This window comes from Populus nigra, chromosome 5 (assembly GCF_951802175.1).
Source record: "Populus nigra chromosome 5, ddPopNigr1.1, whole genome shotgun sequence".
NCBI lineage: Eukaryota > Viridiplantae > Streptophyta > Magnoliopsida > Malpighiales > Salicaceae > Populus > Populus nigra.
Genome location: NC_084856.1, coordinates 9,149,834 through 9,175,001, shown reverse-complemented (window position 1 = coordinate 9,175,001; position 25,168 = coordinate 9,149,834). Strand labels below are relative to the sequence as shown.

At 31.6% G+C, this 25,168-nt stretch overlaps 2 protein-coding genes across 8 annotated transcripts; one reads left to right on the top strand and one right to left on the bottom strand.

Moving 5' to 3' along the window:
* Positions 1-2,681: 2,681 nt before the first annotated feature.
* LOC133695090 (chaperone protein dnaJ 1, mitochondrial) lies at positions 2,682-10,275 on the top strand. 7 transcript variants are annotated; one of them, XM_062116892.1, is made up of 20 exons: positions 2,684-2,926; positions 3,007-3,142; positions 3,272-3,364; positions 3,460-3,551; positions 3,663-3,746; positions 3,937-3,975; positions 4,258-4,413; positions 4,507-4,548; positions 4,649-4,736; positions 5,346-5,410; positions 5,571-5,633; positions 5,709-5,781; positions 6,413-6,504; positions 7,071-7,142; positions 7,446-7,502; positions 8,124-8,172; positions 8,255-8,324; positions 8,770-8,859; positions 9,333-9,515; positions 9,875-10,275. In XM_062116892.1, exons 1-19 carry the CDS (start codon positions 2,900-2,902, stop codon positions 9,430-9,432), a joined length of 1,488 nt encoding a protein of 495 aa, XP_061972876.1. In that variant the 5' UTR covers positions 2,684-2,899; the 3' UTR covers positions 9,433-9,515; positions 9,875-10,275. The 7 variants fall into 7 exon arrangements, with proteins under 7 accessions (XP_061972880.1, XP_061972882.1, XP_061972876.1 ...); XM_062116891.1 differs by having other exon boundaries at positions 9,838-10,275; XM_062116893.1 differs by having other exon boundaries at positions 9,750-10,275.
* Positions 10,276-10,455: 180 nt separating this feature from the next.
* On the bottom strand, positions 10,456-12,228 carry LOC133695091 (purine permease 1-like). Its single transcript, XM_062116899.1, has 2 exons — positions 11,423-12,228; positions 10,456-11,008 (listed from the first exon to the last, which is right to left on the bottom strand). Exons 1-2 carry the CDS (start codon positions 12,137-12,139, stop codon positions 10,655-10,657), a joined length of 1,071 nt encoding a protein of 356 aa, XP_061972883.1. The 5' UTR covers positions 12,140-12,228; the 3' UTR covers positions 10,456-10,654.
* Positions 12,229-25,168: the final 12,940 nt, after the last annotated feature.

Here is a 25,168-nt window from a genome sequence, read left to right as displayed (position 1 = left end):
AATATATAAAATTTATATTTTTTTCTTAATTAATTATAATAATTTATATTTTTTTATTTAAATATATTAATTTTTTATTTTTAATTAAATACTATTGTTCACTTTCCATTATAATCATGTCTTAACAAAATTAGCACTTACCTTTTCCTTGTTACTTTTTTCTTCTTCTTTATCAATAACAACTTTGACAGTTTTTTTCCCTTGTTATAAGTTGTTCCTCTATGTCATTATACCCTCGCCATATGCATGATTTTGTTTCTGCCATGTTAATACCTATTTATCAGCCACCTGCATCGATGTACATGGCTGAAGATGTGGAAACAATAAGGTATATTTGTTTGGTTCTCCATTAGCTAAACAATTCTTTTAATATGAAACAGTTATGAAGAGGGTTTTGGCTAAGAAACTTATTCAAGGTTGACATCTAACGATTTTTGTGTATTTGTAAATAAACAATTGTAAATTGTTGACTAAATGTTATCTGTTGCTGCATTTTTTTCAGTTATGAAAGCAAGCCTTAATGAAATACACAGTGTTGGATTATGCTAATGATTCCATTAACTCCTTCATTTTTTCCTGTTATGAAAATTTTTGACTAAATGTTATATATATTTGATGACAGTGTAAACATAAATAAATGAATGATTGGAATCAAAATGGCAAGCCATAAAAAGAAAAATATAAATTGCAACATGAAGTGGCCAAATAAATAAAGATGAGAATCTAAAGCACAAATTCAACAACCATTAAAAGGGAAGAAAATACAGCTGAAAAAATTTTGAATACAAACTCCTAGCAAAAAACGCCTTTGTTGGTTGGTTAAAAAACAAATGGAAAAAGAGAGAAGCTGGTCTCACAGTCCAACAAAGCAGAAAAAAGACAACCATTAATCTTGCAGACCAATAATACATGCACATATAGCAGCGTAAAGCAAGCAAGCCTTAATGTGAACAAAGCAGCAACCCAACAACCCAACCGAAAAGAAGGCTAGAAAAGCTCAACAAATCTGCTGAAAACAAAGGAACCACATAGATTAATTGTGGATGCATGAGAAAAAAAAACAAAAAATAGTAAGAGAGGCAATGGAAAGTGGGGGAAAAAAACTAAATTGATGGTGCAACAACCAGCAAGAGAGACAATGGAGAAAAATAAAAAGAGAGTCCAACAATTGGTGAGCAAAGAAATACATAGACCGAAAATACACAAAGCAAAATAAAAGGCATTTGGTTGTAAACTAAAAAAGAACAAGGCATTTTCAATTTCTAGTCACATGAAATATAGAGGACAATTGCTGCACAAAGTGCAAAATCTTATCTCTAACCAACATGATTATATTTCCCATGCAAACTAGACATCCCTCCTCCCAATATAAAGAGAAGCCAAAGAAAAGAAAGGCATGCGTGCACAAACAAAAAAAATAGATATGCAGGCTGAAGTAACTATTACAATTCATAGTTGCATGAGTCTGAATGAACAAGAATACCACAATATAATTTAGTTTCTTTGTTAATCAAGTTTTATCATTGCATCCAGAATAATCTATAAGAAACCCTTTTTCTTTCCTTACCTTTCACTTTTATTTTCTCACATTTTCAATTTAAACTATATTAAAAACAAATATTCTCTTTTTCTTATGCTGTAATACATTTACTTATGAGTAAAAAAACTATAATATTTGATATTTTAATAAAATAATAAAAATATCATTTAGCTTTGGAATCTTTTTAATAGATCAAATGAATATCAATTGATTCAAGTCAAATTCATAGTTAATAAATCCAGATCGGTCTGGCGGGTTAAACCGGGACTCGATCAACTTGATGGCTGGATTGGTTCGGGTAAGTCAAAAGACATGGATGAAAAGAAACCCGGCAAAACCCGGTTGACCCGTGACTCGGCAAAACTCGGTTGACCCATTTTCTTTTTCAAATGTGTTATTTCTCCTATTAAACACCCATTTTTTTTTATATTTTTTTAGTTGATTATTAATCATTTTCAAAGTTTACTATATAAATACTAAAAGAATATTTTATTTTTTTCATTGTAGAATTTGAAATCTTTTAGTATATATACTTTATGTTCACAAGAAAAAAAGTTATGTTTTTTCAATGCAGGATAAAAAACCTTTTTGGTTTAAATACTCCAATCTAAAAGGATAACATACTAACATAATATTTTTTTAATGTAGGATAAAAATTTTTTTGAAGTAATTTTTTAAACTTTATTATTTATAACATGTATAACCTATATTCACATGAATTGTTTTTTTAATCTTTTCATATAAAATATTAAAATTTTAATTTTGATTTTATTTTTTCAGGTTGACCCGGATCAATCATTATAACTTGAAAATCAATTTCTTAACTAGATCAACCCAAATTAGGATAACAACTTTGGTCAAATTATCATTCCATCCAAAATAATTGATAGAAAGTCATTACTCTTTTTTTTTTAATATTCTGTCACTTTCATTTTCTCACATTATCCTCTTAAACTTCGTAAAAATAATAAATAAAACCATTCAAATCTATACAAGTTCAAAATAAAAACCCAAAAGTGAACTTGCCATTAGTTTTTATCAATTAGATGCGACATTGCCTGGAAACTTCGGGGTCTGCACTGAGATTATTAAGACTGTGAGATGGTTATTGGGATATATCTAACTTTATAAGGGCTTAAATGTAGTTTATCCAAACAGGGAAACCCCCTGCCTGCCCCCGAAGCACGCAAAACATTGCATTAAACCCTAAACCGCCAGCCGTAAAGGTTTATGGAATCGGTGGAAACTCGGTGATTCTTGCCAAACACGATGGCTTCATTTTTTCGCTGATTATTATCATTATTATTATTCTTTTATGTTCTTTTAATTTTGGATTGTAAAATTTGTTTTCGATTCCAAATGCGAAGTTACAGCTGGCTAGGACTCGTAAGTGAAATGAAATTTTAAATTTTTACTCTTCGATTAACAAAAAATTAAATTACTCTCTCAACTGAATTTCGTTTCAGCAAAGCAACTGTATCTATCTCGTGTTGATAAGTTATTGGGCAATTTATGCTGTGCAGTGCCGGCGGCATTTGCTATCATCCACCGCCGTTGATCGTGGAGATCGCCTTCGAAAACTCTCGTCGTTTTCTGATCGATGTAAGCTCTCTTTGTTACAATAACAAACTTGATACAATGAATCTTGGCTATAGCAGCAGCAGCAACAATCTTTGGAGTCTGATTCTAATTTTTGCGCTTTTTTTCATAATTTTTTTGTTCTTTGATAAGTTTTGAACAGTTGCGGCCATTCTATTAGCAAACCTCCTGATTTCGGAACTACAGAAACTCATTTGATTAAACGGAGATACATTCATGCCACAGGTTTATAATTTAATTATCGATGAGTATTTTATTTTATTTTTAATTCAAAACTTAAGCTTGCTTTTGTTTTTTCTTCGTTCTTTCTTTCTGTGTAGGAAGTTGTAATGCTAAGGAACGCAGTTTTTACGAAATTCTTGGTGTTTCTGAAAATGCTAGAAGAGAAGATATCAAAACGGCTTTTCATTTGGTGAGTGATTTTGAGAATTTCATGTCCTACATCTTACTTCACTTGTTAATTGGAGTATTAGAGATCCAGCAAGCTTCTGTTTGAGTGGCTGGCTTTGCTTTGTATTTGCAGCTTGCAAAGAAGTACCATCCGGATGCAAATAAAAATAGTGCTAGTGCGAAAAGGAAATTTCAAGAGATTAGGGAAGCCTACGAGGTCCATACCATTAATTCATCGGCAAAAATGTTTATTCTTATCTTCGCTTTTAATGTTTATTTTAAGTGATTATTTTTCACTATTTAACTGCCAAAGTTAGTATTTTTTGATGAGGAAAAAATGTAATTACCAGACTTTAAAATGGTTGTTGATCTTGCTTAAATTTAAGTGATTTATTTTTACATGTCAGACGCTGCAAGATTCTGAGAAGAGGGCACAATATGATGCGGTAAGAAGCTTTATTTTTTACTTTTATGTATTTGGTTTTTAATATTGGTAGCTTGTCACAATATGATGCGGTAAGAAGCTTTTTTTTTTTACTTTTATGTATTTGGTTTTTAATATTGGTAGCTTGCTGAATTTCTAAATTGCTCAAACTCTCCAGTCAGCATTGGTTATCCTTTGCTATTATGCAATAATTAGTCTGAACATTGGAGTTTGTGTCTCTGTTTATAGTTTTAAACTAACTGCATTTCTTCTTCGTTTTCTTGGATCATATTTTTTGATGAAGATGCGTACTGGAGGTTTGAATTATGGTGCTGATAGTGCTGAGGGATATGGTGCTGATGATGCAGCGGGATTTAGATATGGTGCTGGTAATGCAGGGGGATTTAGATATGCTTATCAAACTAATTTCTCTAATTCATTCCATAAAATATTCTCTGAGGTACACTGTACTAGCTTATATCCTTTATCTTCCTGCAGTATGTTTCTCTCACTTGTCAGTAACTAAAACCACAACATATTTGATTTCTTGCAGATCTTTGAAGATGAGGCCAATCATTTTGCATCTGATATTCAGGTGAACTTCTTTCACTGCCTTTAATTTCCAATGCCTGTTCTGAACTGACATGTAGTTTCCATGCTTAAAAACTCTTGTGTTGTATTTTCATATTTCGTAGGTGGACCTAGTTCTCTCCTTTTCTGAATCTGCTAGAGGATGCACAAAGCATGTGACTTTTGATGCATATGTTCCGTGTGATTCTTGTGGTTAGTAAAACTATTATTTTCTGGGAATAATTGAATTTTGATAATCTAGCAGCAAAAGGCTTTTCTGTAAATGAATAGTTCTTTTCTTTCTTTGCAAAAAGCTTGGCTATTCAAAGGTCATTCATGCATATTCATTGTGAACATGAATCAACAGTGGATTTTTTCTGTTCTTTTTAATTGCAACAAAAGCACTGCAGTAGTGAATAAATCTTTTGAAACCCCTATACCTTTTTCATTCTTGACACAGAAATTTCAATTTGTGAATTTTTATTTTAAAAAAGAAATATATGGTAAGTTAATTTTTTCAAGATATCAGTGGACAATTATTAATTTTCAAGGGCGAAAATTTAAATCAAACTCAGATATCCTCTGCACATTAAACAAAGGGTTAAAATGTTCTTTTTCACTTCCTGAAAGTGCTGGGATGAAATTTCTTTCGGCAGACAGACAAAACATGTTTAAATTGAAAAAGAAAAAAATCAGACATGATTGAAATTCACATTTTTTTATGCTATCCGTTCTCCTTTCAAAAAGTCTTTTGAAACTTCTTTACCCAGTATAAATGATTGATTTTCCTCTGTCCTGTTAATCCCAAAATACACAATGCAGATGGTCATGGCTATCCGGCAAATGCCAAAGCAAGCATTTGTCCTACTTGCAGAGGTGTAGGGAAAGTAAGTGTTCTGAGGATCTACTCTGATTATAATTAGTGGATAAAAAACATTCTGTAATGACCAACTTTTGTGACAATAATTTTCTTTTCCTGCTATTTAGGAAGGCTGGAAGTTTTATATCTATTTGTTTGTGTCTATTAACCCCCAAATTTACATCCAGGTTACAATTCCTCCATTTACATCAACTTGCAGCCATTGTAGAGGATTTGGCCGGATAATTAAGGTCTGACGTGACTTCCAGAGTTTAACTCCTATTTTTATTTTGTAACTATTGGTGATGATTTATCCATTTTCACAGGAACACTGTACGTCATGTAGAGGATCAGGGGTTGTTGAAGGCATTAAGGATGTTAAAGTTACAATACCAGAAGGTTTGTTTTAATTTATGTGATTAATGAAACCACGTTGCGGTACTGGGACCTGAGTTTAAGTTTTTTACCACTCAATAATAGAAGGAAAAGGAGATTAATAATTTTTTCATTTAGTTTGTCTTCTGATAATAGTTAAAGCTGTTTCCTATAGATAGTTGGCTAAATGAGCCCTTTTGCTCAATGTCCTTACATTGAAGACTAACTGCTGTATTGTGAAAACGCTAAATCTGTGATCGATGAAATTGTAGGGTTGTGTTGGGAAGTTCTGTTAATGATGCTGTTTGTTTGAGTTGTGGGTAGAAAATGCATCATTATGGTTCACTATGCAGCTTTTAAAGAAAAACTATCTATAAAAAAATGGTGTACTTTGATTTCTGTATTTCCGATAGATACATACAAGGTGTCTAACTGAATAGCTTTATAAAACAAATTGAGAAATGAAGCTGAGGATGCAGACTTTTAAGCATTAGAGTCCAATCCAAAGTCAAAGCCAACAACATATGAGATTTTATTTTGTGCAGAACTTTCTTGATGCATATCATCTATCTTTATGAAAAAAATTATTATTTCTTTGTTATTGAAGTTCATCTGTATATGTAATTTTTCCAATTTCTTTTTGTAACTGGATTAGGTGTGGGTTCTGGAGATACAATCCGTGTGCCAGAAGCTGGTAATACAGGGGGACGGGGAAGTCGATCTGGCAACTTATTCATTAATCTTAAGGCACATTCTTACCTTTAGTTAAATCTCCTCTCTCATGCAGTGAACTATCTTTCATTTCAACATTTATATTTTATACGGGACCATATTAGCATTTTATAAAGGCAGGCTTTATGTTGATTTAAGTCTGTCCTATTAGTCCGACCCTTATGCTGGACCGGAAAATTGACTAATGAATCATTAAATAGGAATCTGCTTGGAGACTTATCCTATTTGATTTCCTAAGTGCTTAGAATCAACACATTTTATATGCTCTGTTTGGCAGCTTGCACTACGCTCTGTCTTCCTCCTCCATTGATCTTCGATTCTTGTGGCATGAACTTCATTTGTAGGATTTTCTCGTCAGCCGTTATATCTACAAAGTTTCATTAACTTTTGAATAAATTAGTCAGGATGGAAAGAGTCTGTATGTGGTGCTATCTGCAAACACCATTGTCTGGAATTTAGTGTATGAACGTGTTCCAAAGTCTTACCTTTAATGGCTGTTTCCAAAAACATAATGTTCGTTATTCGTTTAAGAGTTCTTGTTTCCTATGCTTTATGAAATTAACTTTGCTGTGCTAATGCAGGTTGCTAATGATCCTGTATTTGCTAGAGAAGGTGCAGATGTTTATGTTGATGCTAATATTAGTTTTACACAAGTGAGAACTGAAATCCTATGCAAAATTCTTGTTGAGCCTGTGTTCTTTTGTTGTTTTATCTATTTGACTTGGTGCAGCCACTTTCAAGTGTACCCGTTCCACCCACCATGACCCACCATGAAAATATACTGTTTCTATTTGTTCAAATTACTGTTTCATTTCTTATTTGTTGAGTCATTCCAACTTGATCGGCATGAATCCTTCACTCTAATCAAAGCAATAAGTACCATATATTAGTTTTATGAATTTGGACACAAAAGAACAGTATTTTGTCAATTAATCAAGGTTTGTATTTTTGTACAGGCAATTCTTGGTGGTAAGGTTGAAGTACCAACATTGTCAGGGAAGACACAAGTAAATGTAATAACCTTTTACCTCCCAACTTAATCTTTACATTTCTTTTAAATTATTCTAGAATCAACTGCTTCAATGTTTTACTGTACATTGTCCAATGAGTTGAGGGATGTTTTGTTGTTCAACTTGGTCACTGTTTTCACTAGGACAGCCAGAGTTATGCTTCATTGGGGATACTGTCTATGAAAGAATGTGCAGTTTAAGATGTATCAGCCTTCACTAATTTTTTCTGGTATTTGAAGCAAGTGAATTGAACAAAGTTTTTCAAAAATTGGCCTATTTTATGATATGAAGACTAACTTGGCCCTGAATTTTGATATCATTTGTATTCATTGCCATGGAAAAATCTGGAAATGTGATCACAGGGGCATAAATTGTTCACCCATGCTTTTGTTAGAATTGTCTTTTTAATTTTAGGTCATATTAAATAGTAATATTTCATGATTTCGTTAGTTCAAATTCCATGCTACACCCAGTGATGTTAATACCATTTCCAAGTTTCCATCCTCTCTGAAATCTAAACTTGTTTATATATATATATATATATTATTTGTTTTTTGTAAGCTTTAGACCTGCCTCCACTATTTTAACACCATTTTTTTATGATTTGTTATATTCCACCGGCAGATACCAAAGGGAGTTCAGCCAGGTCAACTTGTGGTACTACGAGGCAAAGGTACATTGGATATCCAAATCCTGCTTTAATTTACTCTTCCTACATTTCCAATAAATATGCTTACAATCTCAATTTCCTGCAGGTCTACCAAAGCATGGTTTTCTTGTAGATCATGGAGATCAATATGTGCGGTTTTGCATTAACTTCCCCACGTAAGCTTTCTCAATTCAACCAAGTAGTCTTTAAAGTAAAATATTGTATAATGTCATGTCCTGTTTCTATTTGAAATTATAGTTTGCACCTGAACACAATATACATGGACCTTGCTCGGCCTGGCACCTAGAATGTGGTTTTAATGTGCAGCACCTTCTGGCAGAGAGGTTATTGTTAAATTGCGACACTGTAAATATGATTTTTTTTTCACTCTCAGAATGCCCTGTGAATTTTACAATTATCAGATCTGGAAGATCCAACAGTATATATTGGTCTATTTTCCAATCATGTTTTATGTATTCATTATCTTGCAAAGTGTTTTTTTTTTTTTTTTAATTTTCTTCTATTTATCCAATAACTTTGTATTTTTGGATGTTATTTGCTGCAGAATATGCAGCAAAATGCAATGTCTAATCTTTTTTTCATGTTTTATTGTGATTTTAGTGCAATTAATAAGCGCCAACATGCTATTTTGGAAGAATTTGCCAAGGAAGAGATAAATAATGAAAATGACACTTCCAATGAAGGAAACTGGTAAGACTTGTTTGTTCTTCAGAATATGTTTGCTATCCACTGCTTCATGTTCTCACAACATTGCTGCCCATGAAGACCATATGGATAAGGAGTAGGCTTCATTCTAATTGCATATCCATGCTCTCACACACTGAGATCATGGTCTGTATATGACTACTAAGTATTTGGACCTATGCCTGAATAGTTTACCTTACAATCAGTGAATAGTTTATGAGACCACAAACACTTGTAACCATCATTTTGGAGACAAATATTCAGAATTGTACCTTTACAGTTGTGATTGTCAATTGTAGGCTTTGTTCCTTTCTTGCTCTTGTTTTGTAAAATTTTAATTTGGACATTCATACATCAATTGGCCCTATGTTTGACTGCATCCATGGCTCCTTTAGTAAATTTTTTTTTTCTTGCTGTAATGAACATCCTGAAATGGATAACAGGCTTTATCTGCAGCTATCTACTGGTTGAACTTACAGGTGGCAGCAACTTCTTGAACGGGTGACGGATCCTAGGTTTATGCTAAAATTTTCTATGCTCATGCTAATCCTGCTGTTCTTTAACAAAACCATGATTTGAAAGCTGGCTCACGGTGGCTGCTGGAGATACGTGCACCAATTATGCTGTCATCTGTCGTGGAGCTTGACTTTTATCAATAGAAGGTACCGATTTCTAACACTTAAATAGAAGAGTTCTACATTGATGGTTGTGCTTGAAAATGTAGGACCGATGATAGTTATTGATTATAACGCTTTGCACCTATTTGTGGCATGGAAAATATTATCCAGAAATTGATTAAAAGTAGCTCGTAGATGACCACGTAAATTTATCATGTGCCTCAATGACGTTGACTTCTGCTCTCCATAGTAATACCGTGATAGGTTTGTATGAAGTAGGGATAAAAATTCAGATTACTTGCAAGCAGTGGAACAAAAAACGTGCACTCTTTTATTTCCCCATTCGATGCAAATGATGCCGTTGTAGGTGTGGAAGAATGACAAATACACTATTTGATGGGCAGACATGCTTCATCATGGAAGAGATGGATACTATTGGAGCCTCTCTCTCTCCCCCATGCTGGTGGATGAAATGGAGGGATTGCTTTACCAATAATGGGAACACTACCTCACGGAGCTGGGCCTTGCTCATGACTGCGGTGATTTAAATATGCCAGAATGATATACATACCTTCTTTTTTTATTTTTTTGAAGTATTTTGTCTGAAATTATACGAGGGTCATGGTGTGTACAAGAGCATGAACATGCTAATCTGACCTAAGATTGTCCATTGTAATTCAGACAGTTGGAGCCCAGTGAGAAGCTTCCAATGTATCTCAGAACGGGGTATTTGTCCGTCTAAAAGCATAATTTCTGCTGCTCCCAGTTCAAGTATAATCAACTTGGTACCTAGTTTCTTCCTCCACGTTTTGAGAATAATTTACGAATTATCTGATTTAACCTCTTCCTCTTCCGTTTTTCTTTGAACTCAGTTAATCCCCTTGGTTAGTTGCAACCAAGTTTAAAAACCTTGAAGGAAACTTCGCCAACTTCTCAAGGCAGGAACATCAAGACAGGAGTTTTAAAAAATGAATCTGGAATGGCATGATCTAAATGGATTGCTGCATAATTACTCTGTTTTTCTGACCATATGTAGAGTTGATTTTGCCAGTTCCTTTGTTCATGTTAATATACATGGAGTCTGAAATTTGAAGAAGCGAGAACCGAAATGAAGGCTCTCATTGCGATGAACATGAACGCGTTTTAAAAAGAACTGGCAATTACAGCACTGTTGCAACAAATGCTCAAACATTTCCTACCGGATTATTACTTGGAGCCATCAAAGTTTCCGGAGCTGCTGGTTTCTTTTTCTTGTTTTCTTTCATCTCCCCATAGAAGTAAGAAACAAAGCCCCAAAGCGAGAGTCCAAGAGCGACACCCTTTTCTACTTGAAATTTCTCTTGGAAGAAAATAACTGCTAGGATTTCAGTGGCTGGAAGGAGAACAGAGATTAGAATACCGGATAGCAAAGAGGAGGCACAAAAGATGACTCCTATGGCTCCCAAGAAGAAACACTGCCAGATAATTGCACTCCACACCATCACTACGTAATACTTGACTTCTCCCAGCTCATAGTTTCTTGCTTCTCTTGGAATCGCCTGTAAGAGACAAACCGTAAGTGACATCCATATAACGTATTTTATACAAAAACAAAAAACACATGGATTGGCTAAACTACTCCCAACACTTGTCATAGCCATGCCCGAAATTCCCATTTTACCATGCTTGTGTAAAGATAAGTTGTTGTTGGATTTTTTTAAATCCAGAATATACGTAGAATCTAAACTCCAAAGGAAAAATCTTATTTTATCATGATTCTATATGATGTTTTTTGCAATAATATATTCTGAATATATAGAGACTCTAAAGCAAAATTCCATGAGCTTCTTATTCGCTGACCAATTCTCCTTGTTGTCTACAGAATGGAATGGAATGGAATGGAATAATTAGAAAGCCGACAAGAAAAACGGCAATTACATAGAATAGAAAGAATATATTTTAGAAAAACCAACCTGGAAATCTTTGTTAATGAGCATCCCTACGGTACAAAAGACAGTAGCAAGCAAACACATAACCATCTGAATCTCCATCACAAGCGTGTAGTTCATTTCCTGCCTGGACTTCTTGTATGTCAATTCCACCAACGGCAAGATAAGACCGTACAGAGCAGCAGCTACAAGCGTCATGATAAAACCCAGTATATACTCTCTACTCGATTCATGAGCAGGCTTGTCACTACCTGTATGCATAGCCAATACTCCAGCCCCCACCGTCAATAAAACAACAGCGTTTATTGAATAAGAAGTGAACTTTTGTTTGACTAGAAGGAAAGCAAAACCAGCTGTGAAAGCTAACTGTGTTGCAATAATCAGAGCAGAGGTTGAAACAGGAAGACGGGCTACACCATAAGCGTAAAGATAGTCATCCAGACCAGTAAGGACGCCAATGATGGCGGCAGCAATGAACAAAGGAGGTTTCATATAAAAGAGTTTAGTGGTGGGATCGGTTGCACGGCGGTGAAAGTAGGTGATGGCAAGGGGGATTAGAATGATGGGCCAACCGCCCGTTTCAAGCCAGGCAGAGAGCCAAATACGTTTGCCTCCATGGATGAAGTAGAGGCGCATTATTAGAGGACCACCACAGTTTCCTATGGATAGTATGAGGCAGTTTAAGATGAGAAGGGCTTTTTTCATGCTGGTTTTACCTTGAGTCTCTTCTTTGGTCTCCATGATGAATAAAGATGAGAAATTGTACCACCTTGAGAACAAATTGCGCTCCTATATAGAACCAACAATATAACAAACAAAATGAGTGTGTTGGTTCAATATATAAATATATATTGAGAAAGCAAGTCTTTGTAGTAGTCAAAGAGAGGAAAGTATAGAGATTGTTAGTAATGGACGTCGTCGTGAATAACCACTTTTTTACCCCAATTTTTCTCTTGTTTTTCAAAAATTATATTTTTAGTCCAATTTAAATTTTAGAATTTTATTTAATTTATGATGATGAAAAATAAAAGAGTTTATAAAGTGAAATAAGAAGAAAAAAAAAGGGACTAAGGTGATTAGGAACTAAGAATATAAAGGAAGATTATGTAAAAAAGGAAAAGAAAAATAACTAGTATCAAACAAAATTAGAAAATTAATGAAAGAGATTGTACCTATTAGCAAAAGAAAAATTAATTAATTAAGAATCCATGATAAAAAAGGAAACAATATAATTGACTAACTTTATTTTTCTAGTTTAGCTTTTTCTATTTTGCAGAAAATCACAAACATTATAAATAGAAGATATTCAGACAACGACATTATACACATAGAGATTAAAAAAGAGACTCTTGCAAAAACATCTAGCCAAACAAAAGATCTAGAAAAGAGAAGTCAAGAAGGGAAAAAAACCTTAGCACAAGAAAAACAAGAAAAAAAATAATAGCAATCCAAATTTTCTAGCCGTAGACTTAAACTTCTTAACCGTTGATCTTCCATCTCAAGAGAGGGTGGTTTACACCGCTACCACCTTCAGGAAAAGGAAGAAGTCGTCTACTATACAGAGTAGTCCATGCACCCCAAGACTCAATAGTGTGTGACAAAAAGGCACTAGACTATAGATTAGTCATCCTGTACGTGTAACACACTCACTTATATTATTATTTCCCAAAACCTATTTTTTATTCAAGTTCCATCCTCTCGGGTCCAAATCCAACTATCTCTAACGAATCGAAAAGGTTAATTTTAATCCCATATATGATTTATTTGTTGTTCAAAAAAATTATGATTTGTTTTTCTAAATTTTGAATTGCAAATATATGTTGATGTGGATGTTGTTTTTAATAAATTCACAATGTATCCAATGATTTTTTTCTTTTCAGGTACAAAGTGTGATTAGTAGTCGATATGAATTTTCCTGATCTATATGTTTCTTTTTTGTAGGTCTTAAGGGCAACCTTTTAATATTTTCTTCCCCAAGCAACGAGGGATCTTTTTGAGACCAATAGGTTAGCTAACCTACTCTCACATAATGGCTAGAACTATTTTCATAGGGTGTCTACCTATATTATCATATCCAATAAATTATGTTTGTTTTTATGAATATCCATATTCATAAATTTTATTTTTGAGTTTCTATAATGGAAAAAGAAAATAAACAGAAACAAGAGCTCAATCTCCTTGAAATCATGAAAGATGAAGGAAAAGCTATTTTAGAGAAAAATTACTAGAAGGATATGTAATTCATGAGAAGTGAGATAGGTAGGATCATTGATTTGCTTGAACAAAACCTTTAGACTAGGCCATCTTGTGAAGGGCCCTTGAATAAAAGATAATTCTTTGGAAATGTGCACATCACAACACATTCCCATAACTCCTAAAACTTCAAACATTCCATTTATTCTCATTCACATCTAGTAAGGGTTACTTAATAAGAAGCAATGATTAACATTTAACCCCTTAACCAAGGATTTCCAGAAGTTACTTAACAAAAAAGCTTCAAAGAAAAGTTAATAAAAGAATTAGAGGCTGAGAAGTTTTTAGAGATTGAAAAATGTTTAAGGGAAATTGAGGGTATGGATATGTATGATTTTATAAAGGCAATTGGAATGTACTTGATACTAGATATATTCATCCCACGAAAGTTCAAGGTGCTAATTAAGGGTATTAATATGTATGATTTTACAAAGACATGAAATGTGTTTGATACCTGATATAATCATCACATGAAAGTTCAAGGTTCTTAAATTCACCATGTATAAGGCACTGAATTTTTTAAGATCCATTTCAATATCTATTGTATCAAGATGGCAGAAGCAATTAATTATGACAAGCTTCTTATCAATTTCTTCCATGAAAGTTTGGTGTTGCTTTGACCTAGTATATGAGTCTTGTCATAATTAATTTATAATAAGACTATTTATTTGAGGGTAGTCGCTTTCTAATGAGATTATTTATTAATTTGAGGGTATTCACTTTCTAATGAGATTATTTATTTGAATGTGACTATCTATGAGACTATTTATTTCATTATTTGATTATGAGAGCAGTCAATTGTTGATAAGACTTGTTTTGATTTTTAAATCTTTTGAGGGTGACGCAGACCAAGTGATCATGCAAACCACAATCAAAATTAAAATCTGATTTTGAAAAGTCAAAAGAGGTTTTATAGGAGTGACACAATGAAAACCTGTCCTAAGGCACCAACACTATTGGAATGAAGTCAAATGACACCACAAAACCAGTTAATCTTCGAAAAGTCAGATTCACTTCATTTAAGAATCAAAGAATACAAGAATCTCTCTCATATGTTAAAATGAAAAGCTCAAAATTATTATTAATCAAAAGGTTGTCGAAGCTTAGGCTTATAAGAGTTTAAGTACTTATAAAAAATTAACCCTAATGGATCTATCATTGTGAGCTGAATTGATTCGTTTACAAAACTAACCCAGAACCTATACTAGTAAGCCCAAACCCTGATCCAAACAAGCCTTGGATCTTAGATGAAAATAAAGTATTAATTAAATCGATACAAATCTTGAATGTAATTAAAATAATTTTTTATATCTTAGATGAATTTTCTAGTAACCATAAGATTAGGTGGTGACTCATTTTCTTAATTTACCCCTATTTTAAAAATAACTAAATTCATCAAGATGTCCTCCATGATAGTCAATTAACATATGAGTACGGGTGAAAAGCATTTCATGAGTTATGAATTTTAATGTTATTTATTTCTGTCAGTAATATTTAATTTATAATCTAGTGAGCGATCCCCCTCTCCCTCTCCCTCTCCCTCATTGTTTCTTCTTCCTCTATTTTTCTCTACAAATAACTACACCCCCCCATTTTATCACAAATCAAACTCTTATTACCATAAATTCAGCCACTCCAACACTCAGTCTGTCTACTTCCTTATTCTGATTTAATATTTTGTAGGATTCCTCACATCAAGTAAGCAAAACTATCCATTTTTTTTTGTTTTAACTCTTTTTTAAAATGTTATTTTTTGGTATTTTTATGTTGTATATGTAGTTTATTTATGTGTTTACTTGTTTTATAGCTTTTTATCCAAGGAAAATTGTTGTATAAATGTATGATTTGTACATGTTAGGGTTTGTTTGAGATTTTGAAAAATTATATTTGTTTTTAATTTGATGAAATTGAAATTGAATTTTATGACTTGGGTGTTATGTAATGGAATAAATAATATCTTATACAATAGGTTCATTTTATATTTTGTTAATTTTATTATTGAATTGAAAATTTTGGTAAAAGTATAGGAATTTGAATTCATGTAGATAACTGATAATGATGTAAGAGTACTATTAAAATAGATTGAATAAGAATGAGTTAAACCAATGTTAGCTAATTCATTTAGTTTACATAACTAATTAATACATGTTGTCATCAATATTCTATATAGATTTGATATAAGTAATGGATGATCATTCATGTATGTATCAAGATTCACCCAAAGGGTTATATAAGATGGATTATTGTAATGGGATTGGGAGTTTTGTTAATTACACATTATCTAATCCGAGAAATACTAGTGGATGTAGTATTAGATGTCCATGTAAGAGGTGTAACAATTAAAATTTTCTTGATGTAGATGTTATAACGATGCATCTTCTATAAAAAAGGTTCATGGAAAAATACTTATGTTGGTTTGCACATGGAGAGCCATATGTTCCTTACAAAACTATGATAGAAAGGATGGTTATGTCAACTTCTAATTCTATCAATGTGCATAGAGTTGTAGATGATAATAGTAATCATTATAGGAATATGGTTATCGATGTGATGAGAATAAATCAGGGTTATATATATGAAAGTCCAATCATAGATGAAAAAACAAATGTAGACGTGACCAGGTTTTTTGATCTTTTAAAAGACTCCGACAAACCATTATGGAATAGGTGCACAAATCATAATAAATTATCCATCATTGCACATGTGTTCACCATCAAGTCAGATCATGGGCTAAGTGAACCCAATTACAATAAAATTATTGAATGGGCGAGCAACATTTTACTTTAAAAGAATAAGCTAGAAGAGAACTTCTATGATGTTAAATCTATGATGAAACCCCTTAGACTAAGATACTAGAAAACTGATATGTGACCAAACTTTTGCATGTTGTATTATCTTAAAAATGTAGAGTTGATCGAGTGCAAAGCATGTGGACATGTTTGTTATAAACCTAGAATTGGTAGGGGAAGGAATCCCCCGAGGAGATTTTAAACCAACAAGTTGAAGCTCGGATGACCCATCTTGCTGCTAAGACAAAATCACTTAGTGCTAGGATGGCTGAACTCCACTAATTGTACATGGAATTGAAATCACAAATGAGTGGTACATGTGCTCACTTTTATTGACCCCACAGTCCCGACAAAGACCCACCTCCTCCTCCTCCTTCAAGCCCCTCTATTCTAGATGAATTGTATTTGAACTTATAAATTTTTAAATCTGTAATAAATTTTTAATTTATTTTAATTATTTTCTACTCTATTTAATAGATTTTTTTCATAAAAATATTTTTAAAACATCACTGATGGTTTTATGGACATATTAAGTCTGTTGGTATATTCTAGAGAGTTGGAAAAGAATTACTGGAAATACCACCTCTACTGTTAAATCACCGACTATTTTATTCCACCAGTAATATGAAAAAAATCACTAATGAAATTATATATTGTATTCTTATCGGTGACATGTCATATTCATTGAGGGATATATTGACATAATAAATAGGGTAATTTGTTTTTTTGTTAAGCATGCTTATTTCGTGTGTAAATCCATCAATGAATATTTTACTAACAAAATTATATAAAAAACAAGAATCATCGAGGAAAGTTTTTTTGATGAATAATAATCGTCTATGAGCCTGTCGGTTAAATTCATCCTAACAAACTCACTGTCTAATCACAGAATATTCTGTTGATAAATTAAAATTTTTTGGTATTGTAGGCCTGGTTGGCCAAGCATGCACAGACCTTTAAAAAACAAGCCCCTACATGAGCCTAGGGTAGGATGACTTGCCTAGGCCTTTTTATGATGCAGTGTTTTTTTAAGAGCTAGACAATTCATTTAAAAAAAAATATGTAATAGATGAAGCATTGTTTACCTTGGCATACAATATATCGCCTTTTTTCTCTCAAAATTTTGGCCATCATAGAGGTGGCTAGAAAATATAAAGGTGTTTATTTGTCCTAAAATTCCATTTGATCCTTTTTTCATCTAGAAATACCAAATTAACACCTTTAGAACCTCCAAAAATCAATTCATTAACCCAAAAAAGAACAAAACTGATCCAAAACAAAAAATTAAACTATGAAAAAACTTCTTTCCCAACCTCGGTTTATATTCTCTAACAAGATGAAGGTTTATTAATGGGACCCCCTTATTGAATAAACCCCGTTGATTTCAAAATCATCTTTTTTTAATGTTAAAATATGGTTAATCAATTGATTTCTCTCTTCTTCACCTTTATCCATTGACTTTTTTTCTTCTTTTTCAAAATTAGAGACTAAAATATTAATAAAATTAAATTTTAGATCAAAATTAAAACTAAAAAAATTGAAGAGACTTTAAAGGAAGAAAATGAAAGTAAGTAGGCTAATAAGACTTTTTCGTGCGGATTTGATTTGGCCATGTGATTTTTTCTTGTTATACACTTTAGTTTTCTTTTTTTTTCCTAATAAAACATAACATATTGATCATTAATTTGGTCATAGAAGGTTGTGATTGATAAAAAAAAAAGATTTGAAGATAAAATTAAAAACAAAATTGTATAACTATTGTGGCTTACTATAGCTACCTCCAACCACAAATCTAGATTGATAACCAGGTAGGTCGAAGGATTGTCCTCGTATTTCTCCTTCAACCGGTTGTTATATGTCTTCTAGAAATGAAAATAAATTCATCAAACTCAAGTAATAATAACTTAAGAAAAAAAAAAGGTTGAAATCAACATATCACAAAGTGTTACTATCCGCTTCGCATATGAAACAAACAGAATAAAGCTGTTGTTGTGTGTGGTACCGGAATTGTGAATTCGTCGGCTTCAGTTCCCTGCACTAGACTGTGAACCTCATGTGAAATGCGCATACATCACATGTTGAATGTATTTTGCCCATATTGTCTCCGAGATGTATGACAGCATGAAATCCTTCAAAACTGCCATGTCATTCCAGCCTAACAGATCGCTTTCTTTTGCATATTTTTTTGATTTCTTTTGCACCTCGTATCAAAAATCACGCAACCTATATGGTATAAATGAATTATGTATAAGTAAATGACAATTTTTTTTTAATATTTGGAATAAAAAAATTATCTTGATTTCAATGTTACTTAGTTGTAATGTGATTCTCTCAAACCCTCCTCGCAACATTATCACTGCTTCCATCCCATTCAAATTTTTCCTTGTAGTAAATGAATTAACATAATAATTTTTTTAAAAGTTAATACTAGCCGTAAACCTTGAAAACCATGTCTCAACCTACGGTTTGCAATGTTTGTGAACTTGAAATTGAATAAATTTAATGAAATATTATTTTTTTCATAAAATTATTGAACATGTCGTCCTTCTAATGTACCGTGTACTTGCAGGTGAATGGATCCTACTATGAAGGGACCCCGCCTTTACATTACAGCATCACCCTCAACAAGGTAACATCATGAGTCGATAATTGTGCCTCAAGTACCTCTTCTTAGTCAGCACCAAATGACTCGTGGTTGTTATTATCGCTACTAGAAGAACTCATAACGATTCTATCCTCATGACGTGCAATTGGTTTTCTCCTAGGCATCTATATAACTTTATGAAAAAAATAAACAATTTCTATAATTTTTTTTAAAAATTGGCAGCACTCCCCTATACGGGAAACTAACTAAAATTTTATTATCCTGCAAATATACAACATATATACCACAAACCAGTTGATTTTATTTCTACCAATAATTTTGAATAATTTAATTTCATAGAAAATTCTCATTTGCTATGTGATAATATTTTTAATCCTAAATTTACAAGAATTTATTTTAAATGGAATACATATAATATAATAATTAAATTAATATTACACATTTAATTAAATATTAACAATAAAATTAAACAAATAAAATAACTAAAATGACTGAACAAAATAGTGAAAAAATTATTTTAATAACAACTACATTTGAACACAATTATTTCTAAATGGCAATACTTGTTATCCTAACTTCACAAAAAATATTCTAAATGGAATAAAATAAAAAATAATAATTAAAATTAATCTTATACATTTAATTGAAATTGAAGAACAAAGTTGAAAAAATAACTTAAATTCAAAAAATAATGAAAAATTATTTCAATAACAACTAAGATCCAACACAACTATTAATTCATAATATTATTAAGAACAAATAATTGAACAAAAACAAAGACAAAAAGAAAAAATAATACAAAAACAAATAATGGATAACAAATGAAAAATTATTAGTTTAATAGATTGCTTAATTTTAGAGTTGAACTAGGTGTGATACAAAAAAAAAAAAAAACAAAAATACATTGTTTAAAAAAAAACAAGAAGAATAAGAAGAAAATACTTAAAAAAAATTAATGCACAAATACTTATTGATTGTGTTGAGTGAAAAGAAGTTTAATTTCCAGCCTTGATGTTTGAGAGACAAAGAAGAAGAGTAGACCAAAGAGAATAAGAGAGATGAACTGAGTTTAAGTCTAGAGAATAAGATAGAACAATATAAAGGTTTGTTGCGCCCGTGTAGCTTTTATATTAGGTTTTACAAATAAAATTCCCGATGAGCAATTAAATATTATTATTCATAGATATTTTATCGGTGATTTTGTCTATAAAGTCAAATTGAAATTTTCTATTTACACTAAAAATTCCAAAAAGCCCTCCAATTTATTTTTTAATTTCATCCATTATTCCATCGGTAACAGAGTACACAATCAACAATCAGAAATGCATTAATTATTAGCATGTTGGAATTTCCATTCCGTCGATGATTTTGTTGGGAAACCTGTAATAATCGTGTGACTTAGTAATTAAGTGCATTAATTGTTAGTGCATTGGAATTCATTGTTCTGTAGGTTATTTCATTGGAAAAAAATAAGGCCATTAATTGGAATCATCGCCTCTGGAATATACTGACGAGTTATATCCATCAGTATACCCAAGTGTAGTGAACACCATAAATAGTGTTAGGGAGAAAGGGAACAATTGCCATCTCTTTTAGAATATACTGACAGACACAACTTGTCCATATACCTGTGTGCAATGAACACCATAAATAGTGTTAGAGATAAGAGGAACAATACGCATCGCCTCTGTAATATAATAATAGACACAACCTATCGGTATTTTCCATCAGTGTGAAATAGTATCTGACGTCAGATTGTATCTGTATTCCTCATTTGTTCATCCTGCAAATACTTAAATTGATAGTTGCACGCACAACACAATAACATCAATTCACATCATAATAATAAAATAAATATTTCCTTGTAATTCAATAATAAATTAACATCATTGTCATCACATTAAAGTGAATTTCGTCCATAAATATTGTATTATAGTTGCACGCATCACACTTTTGTGTTTTGCAAATTAATCAGAATTGTCATCATCTTCTTCAATTGATTCATCGTCATCTCCATCACAATCTTCTACATTGATTTCATCGCTATCATAATCTTTATCAACCTGTGCATGTCTGTTGGAGCTACAAACAACATTCAATACATATACTACAAAAATATGCAAAACAAATTGACATTTTAAAATTGTGTTCAAATAAAAAGGCTAGATTTTCTTACTTAAGGTGGACAATCCTCGATAAAATTTGAATCAAAACACGGATGTTGACAAATCATGATACCATCCAAGCAAGGCCATATTCGAATTTCGACGTAAATTTTCCACCATCTAGTTTTATGTTATTGAGCATAACTCTAAATCCAATCGTTGGATTGAGTTGAAACTTTACTAGAAGATTCCAAATGTATTTGTCTATTATAGATTAAACTTTTAGAGGAATCAGGGTTTTAGGAGGACTTGCGATATAGGTCAGAACAAGCTGTATGAATTTTGTTATTTACTTCCTTTTGACTTGTGAACTTTCTGTTTGGCAAAGATCATTTTTCTATAAGGATATGACAACTTGTTTTTGAAATCTCCTAGTTCTACAAGGATCTTTAATGGGGCTGCAACATAGTTTTTAAGTGTGACAAGGATTCATTAATGTTTCAGAATCCTTTTCTTACAAGGATTCCTTATTCATCATAGCTACACAAGGAAAGAAGGGCTGATGGTATTTAATGACATGGTTTCTAGGATCATTGAGCAAAGAAAGACTTGGGACTTATAGACTTTATCTTTGTTTTTGTTAGCTACAACCCAAGGCTTGTTTGAGCTTAATTAATTATTTGTTTTCAATTAGGATCCAAGGCTTGTTTGGATCAGATTATAGGCTTTTCAGTTTAGGATTTTTAGGTTAGTTTTGTATCTGGGTTTGTTCCATCCACAAGGGTAGATCCATTATGATTAATTTTTCAAAACTATTTAAACACATGTAACCTAAATTTTGACAATCATTGATGAATATTACTTTTGAATTTTGAAGTTTTAACATGTGAAAGTGATTCTTGCATTCTTCAATTCTTAAAACTACTGAATATGACTTATCAAATATTAAATGGCTTCATGGTGCCATTCTACTTTATCCCAATATTGTTGGTGCCTTGGGGCAAGTTCTCATTGTGTCACACTCTTATTATACCTATTTTAGCTTTATGAGATCAGATCTCAATCTTGATTGTCAGGTCATAAATTAAATATTACATATGGATTGACCAATAAAATTATTCCATCGGTGTTTTAGTCGGTAGAAATGTCATGTCACCATACAAATATCCTTCTTGAATTCCATTGTAATACCCTCTATAATGTCGTCAGTATATATTGAAGAAAGTTTTATGTATGCATATTTATGGATGAATTTTACCGTTGAGTTAATTCTGTCGGTAACATCGTGTGTAAAACTTATATGCCATCAAATTGTTTGACTTTTTTTTTTTGTAATTCTGTTTTTTTTTTCTTTGCGATTTTCTCAGTATATACCGTAGAAATATTCCTATCGATGTTTACTGATGGATTTAATGATGAAAAATTTGATTGGTAAATGTCATCATAATATATTGATAGAAAAATTTTATCGATTTTTCTATTTGTATTTGTCAATTTTCTGTTAAGTTCCCTTTTTTTTTTTATAATGCTCTTAATTAATCTTTCTGGTTCAACAAATATGTGAATCCTATTAATTAACGTAATATACTTAAGAGCTAATAAACTCTAAATAATTTAGGATAAAAAATTATTTCTAACTTTCGTATAGAACAAAAACAACCAAAAGATCAAAAAGGCAGATTTTATATATATATATATATATATATATATATATATATATATATATATATATATATATATATATATATACACGAGATGACTTGCCCGCACGCTGTCGTGGGCTTATAAAACAAATGCACTTGATAGTATTATAATTGTGAACCAGCGCTACATACGTAATAGAAATTAAAGGTATGATGGAGTAAATATTTCATGACGGAAAAAAAAAGTTGTATTGGTGATCAAAAACTTAGAGACTGAACAAAATACTTTGTAGCAATCTATAGTGTTTTGTGAGGAAAGATACAGTGCTTTCGCCACATGATTTAGCTTTTCAGTTAATAAAAAGCAAAAAAAAATACAAAGCTAAATTCTCTACCAACTTAATATTAAAAAAAAACAACAAAGATAATTTTGGAAGGAAAAAAAACCCATGAGAAAAAATGTTGCAGTAATTGACAATGTTTTATGAGGAAAACTATAGCGTTTTTCCCAATAAAATAAACTAAAAAACTATTTAGAGAAATATTGTAGCAATCCACAGTGTTTTGTGAGAAAAATTACGACGCTTTCCTCATATGATTTAGCTTTATTGTAATTATAATTCTTAACCAACTCAATATTAAAAAAAATAAAATCAACAAAGATAATTTTGGAAAAAATCATAAAAAAATCACATGGGAAAACACTGCAACAATTCACAGTGTTTTAAAGAAAAAAAATAACAAAGCTAAATTCTTAATCGGCTCAATATTAAAAAAAAATCAACATAGATAATTTCAGAAAAAAAACAAACACCAAAAAAAGGGGAAAAATCATGTTGGAAACACTGTAGCAATTCACAGTGTTTTGTGATGAAAGCTACAGTGCTTCCCCACATGATTTAGCCTTTTTTGTAATGACTTGTAATTGTAATTCAAAAACAACTCAATATTAAAAAAATAAAACTGAAAAAGATAATTTGAAAAAAAATTATAACAAAAAAAACTATGCAAAGAGACACTGTAGCAATCCACAATGTTTTATGAACAAAGCTATAATACTTTCCCCACATGATTAAGCTTTATTACAAAGTTAAATTTTAATTAACTCAATATTTTAAAAAATAAAATTGAATATTACAAAAATAGAAAACACAAAAGAAACTGGAAAAAAACTATGTGAAGAAAAATTGTAGCAATCCATAGTGTTTTTTGAGGAAAAACTTGTATTTACTTGTAATTACAATTCTTAACCAGCTTAATATTTAAAAAATAAAATTGACAAAGATAATTTTAGGAAAAAACATAACGAAAACAGAAAAAAACAATGTGGGAAAAAACACTGTAGCAACCAACAGTAATTTTTTAGGAAAGTTAAAGTGCTTTCCTCACATATTGTAACTGTAATTTTTAACCAGCTCAATATTAAAAAATAAAATAAAAAAATATAATTTCAGAGAAAACCATAAAAAAAGCCATGCGGAGAAACACTGTAGCAATAAACAATGTTTTAAAGAAAAAAATTACAAAACTAAATTCCCAATCAGCTTCATATTAAAAAAATCAAAAAATATAATTTTGAAAAATAAAGAAATAAAATAGAAAAACTACGTGGAAAAACATCGCAGCAATCCACAGTATTTTCAAGAAAAAAATTACAAAGCAAAAATTTTAACCAGGTCAATATTTAAAAAGTAAAATCAACAAAAATAATTTTAGAAAAAATAAAAGAAAAAATAAATGAAAAAAAGAAAAATTAGGAAAGTTGAAAAAACAAAAGTAATTTTGAAAAAAAAAAAGGAAAAGGTAAAAAAAAAAGTAGGGAAGAATCACTGTGGATTACTGTTGTAATCCACAGTAAAATGTGTGTGGAAACAGTGATTCCCCCTCCTATTTAGAGTATGTTGTAATATATATATATATATATATATATATATATATATATATATATATATATATATATATATAAGCGATGCCTTGTGAAAACGATGAAAACGAGATGCCGGAAGGGAATAATAGCAAACCTTCCACGCTACGCGTGGTATCAAGCTACAAGTCCACCTCTGCCAAAAATAGAGAAGCTACAAGTCAACTGCCGGCTGGAGGATGCATGTAGCTGTATAAATGAGGATATTATTGGCTGTCTGTGAGAGGAAAGGACAGCAGGAAAAGAAAGGTATCCAAGAAGACCCTTCTTTATATTATTAGGGTTTGGAAAACTGCTATACACTAATGTTGACTTGCGCTGCTGCTGGGATAAGGATCCCTTTTTTTAACGTCATTCTTTGACTGTCAGGAACAAAAATGGTAAGAAAAATGAGGATCACGAGGATGCAATGAGTGTTGCGTATTGCTGCTCTTTCTCACTACCCAACAAT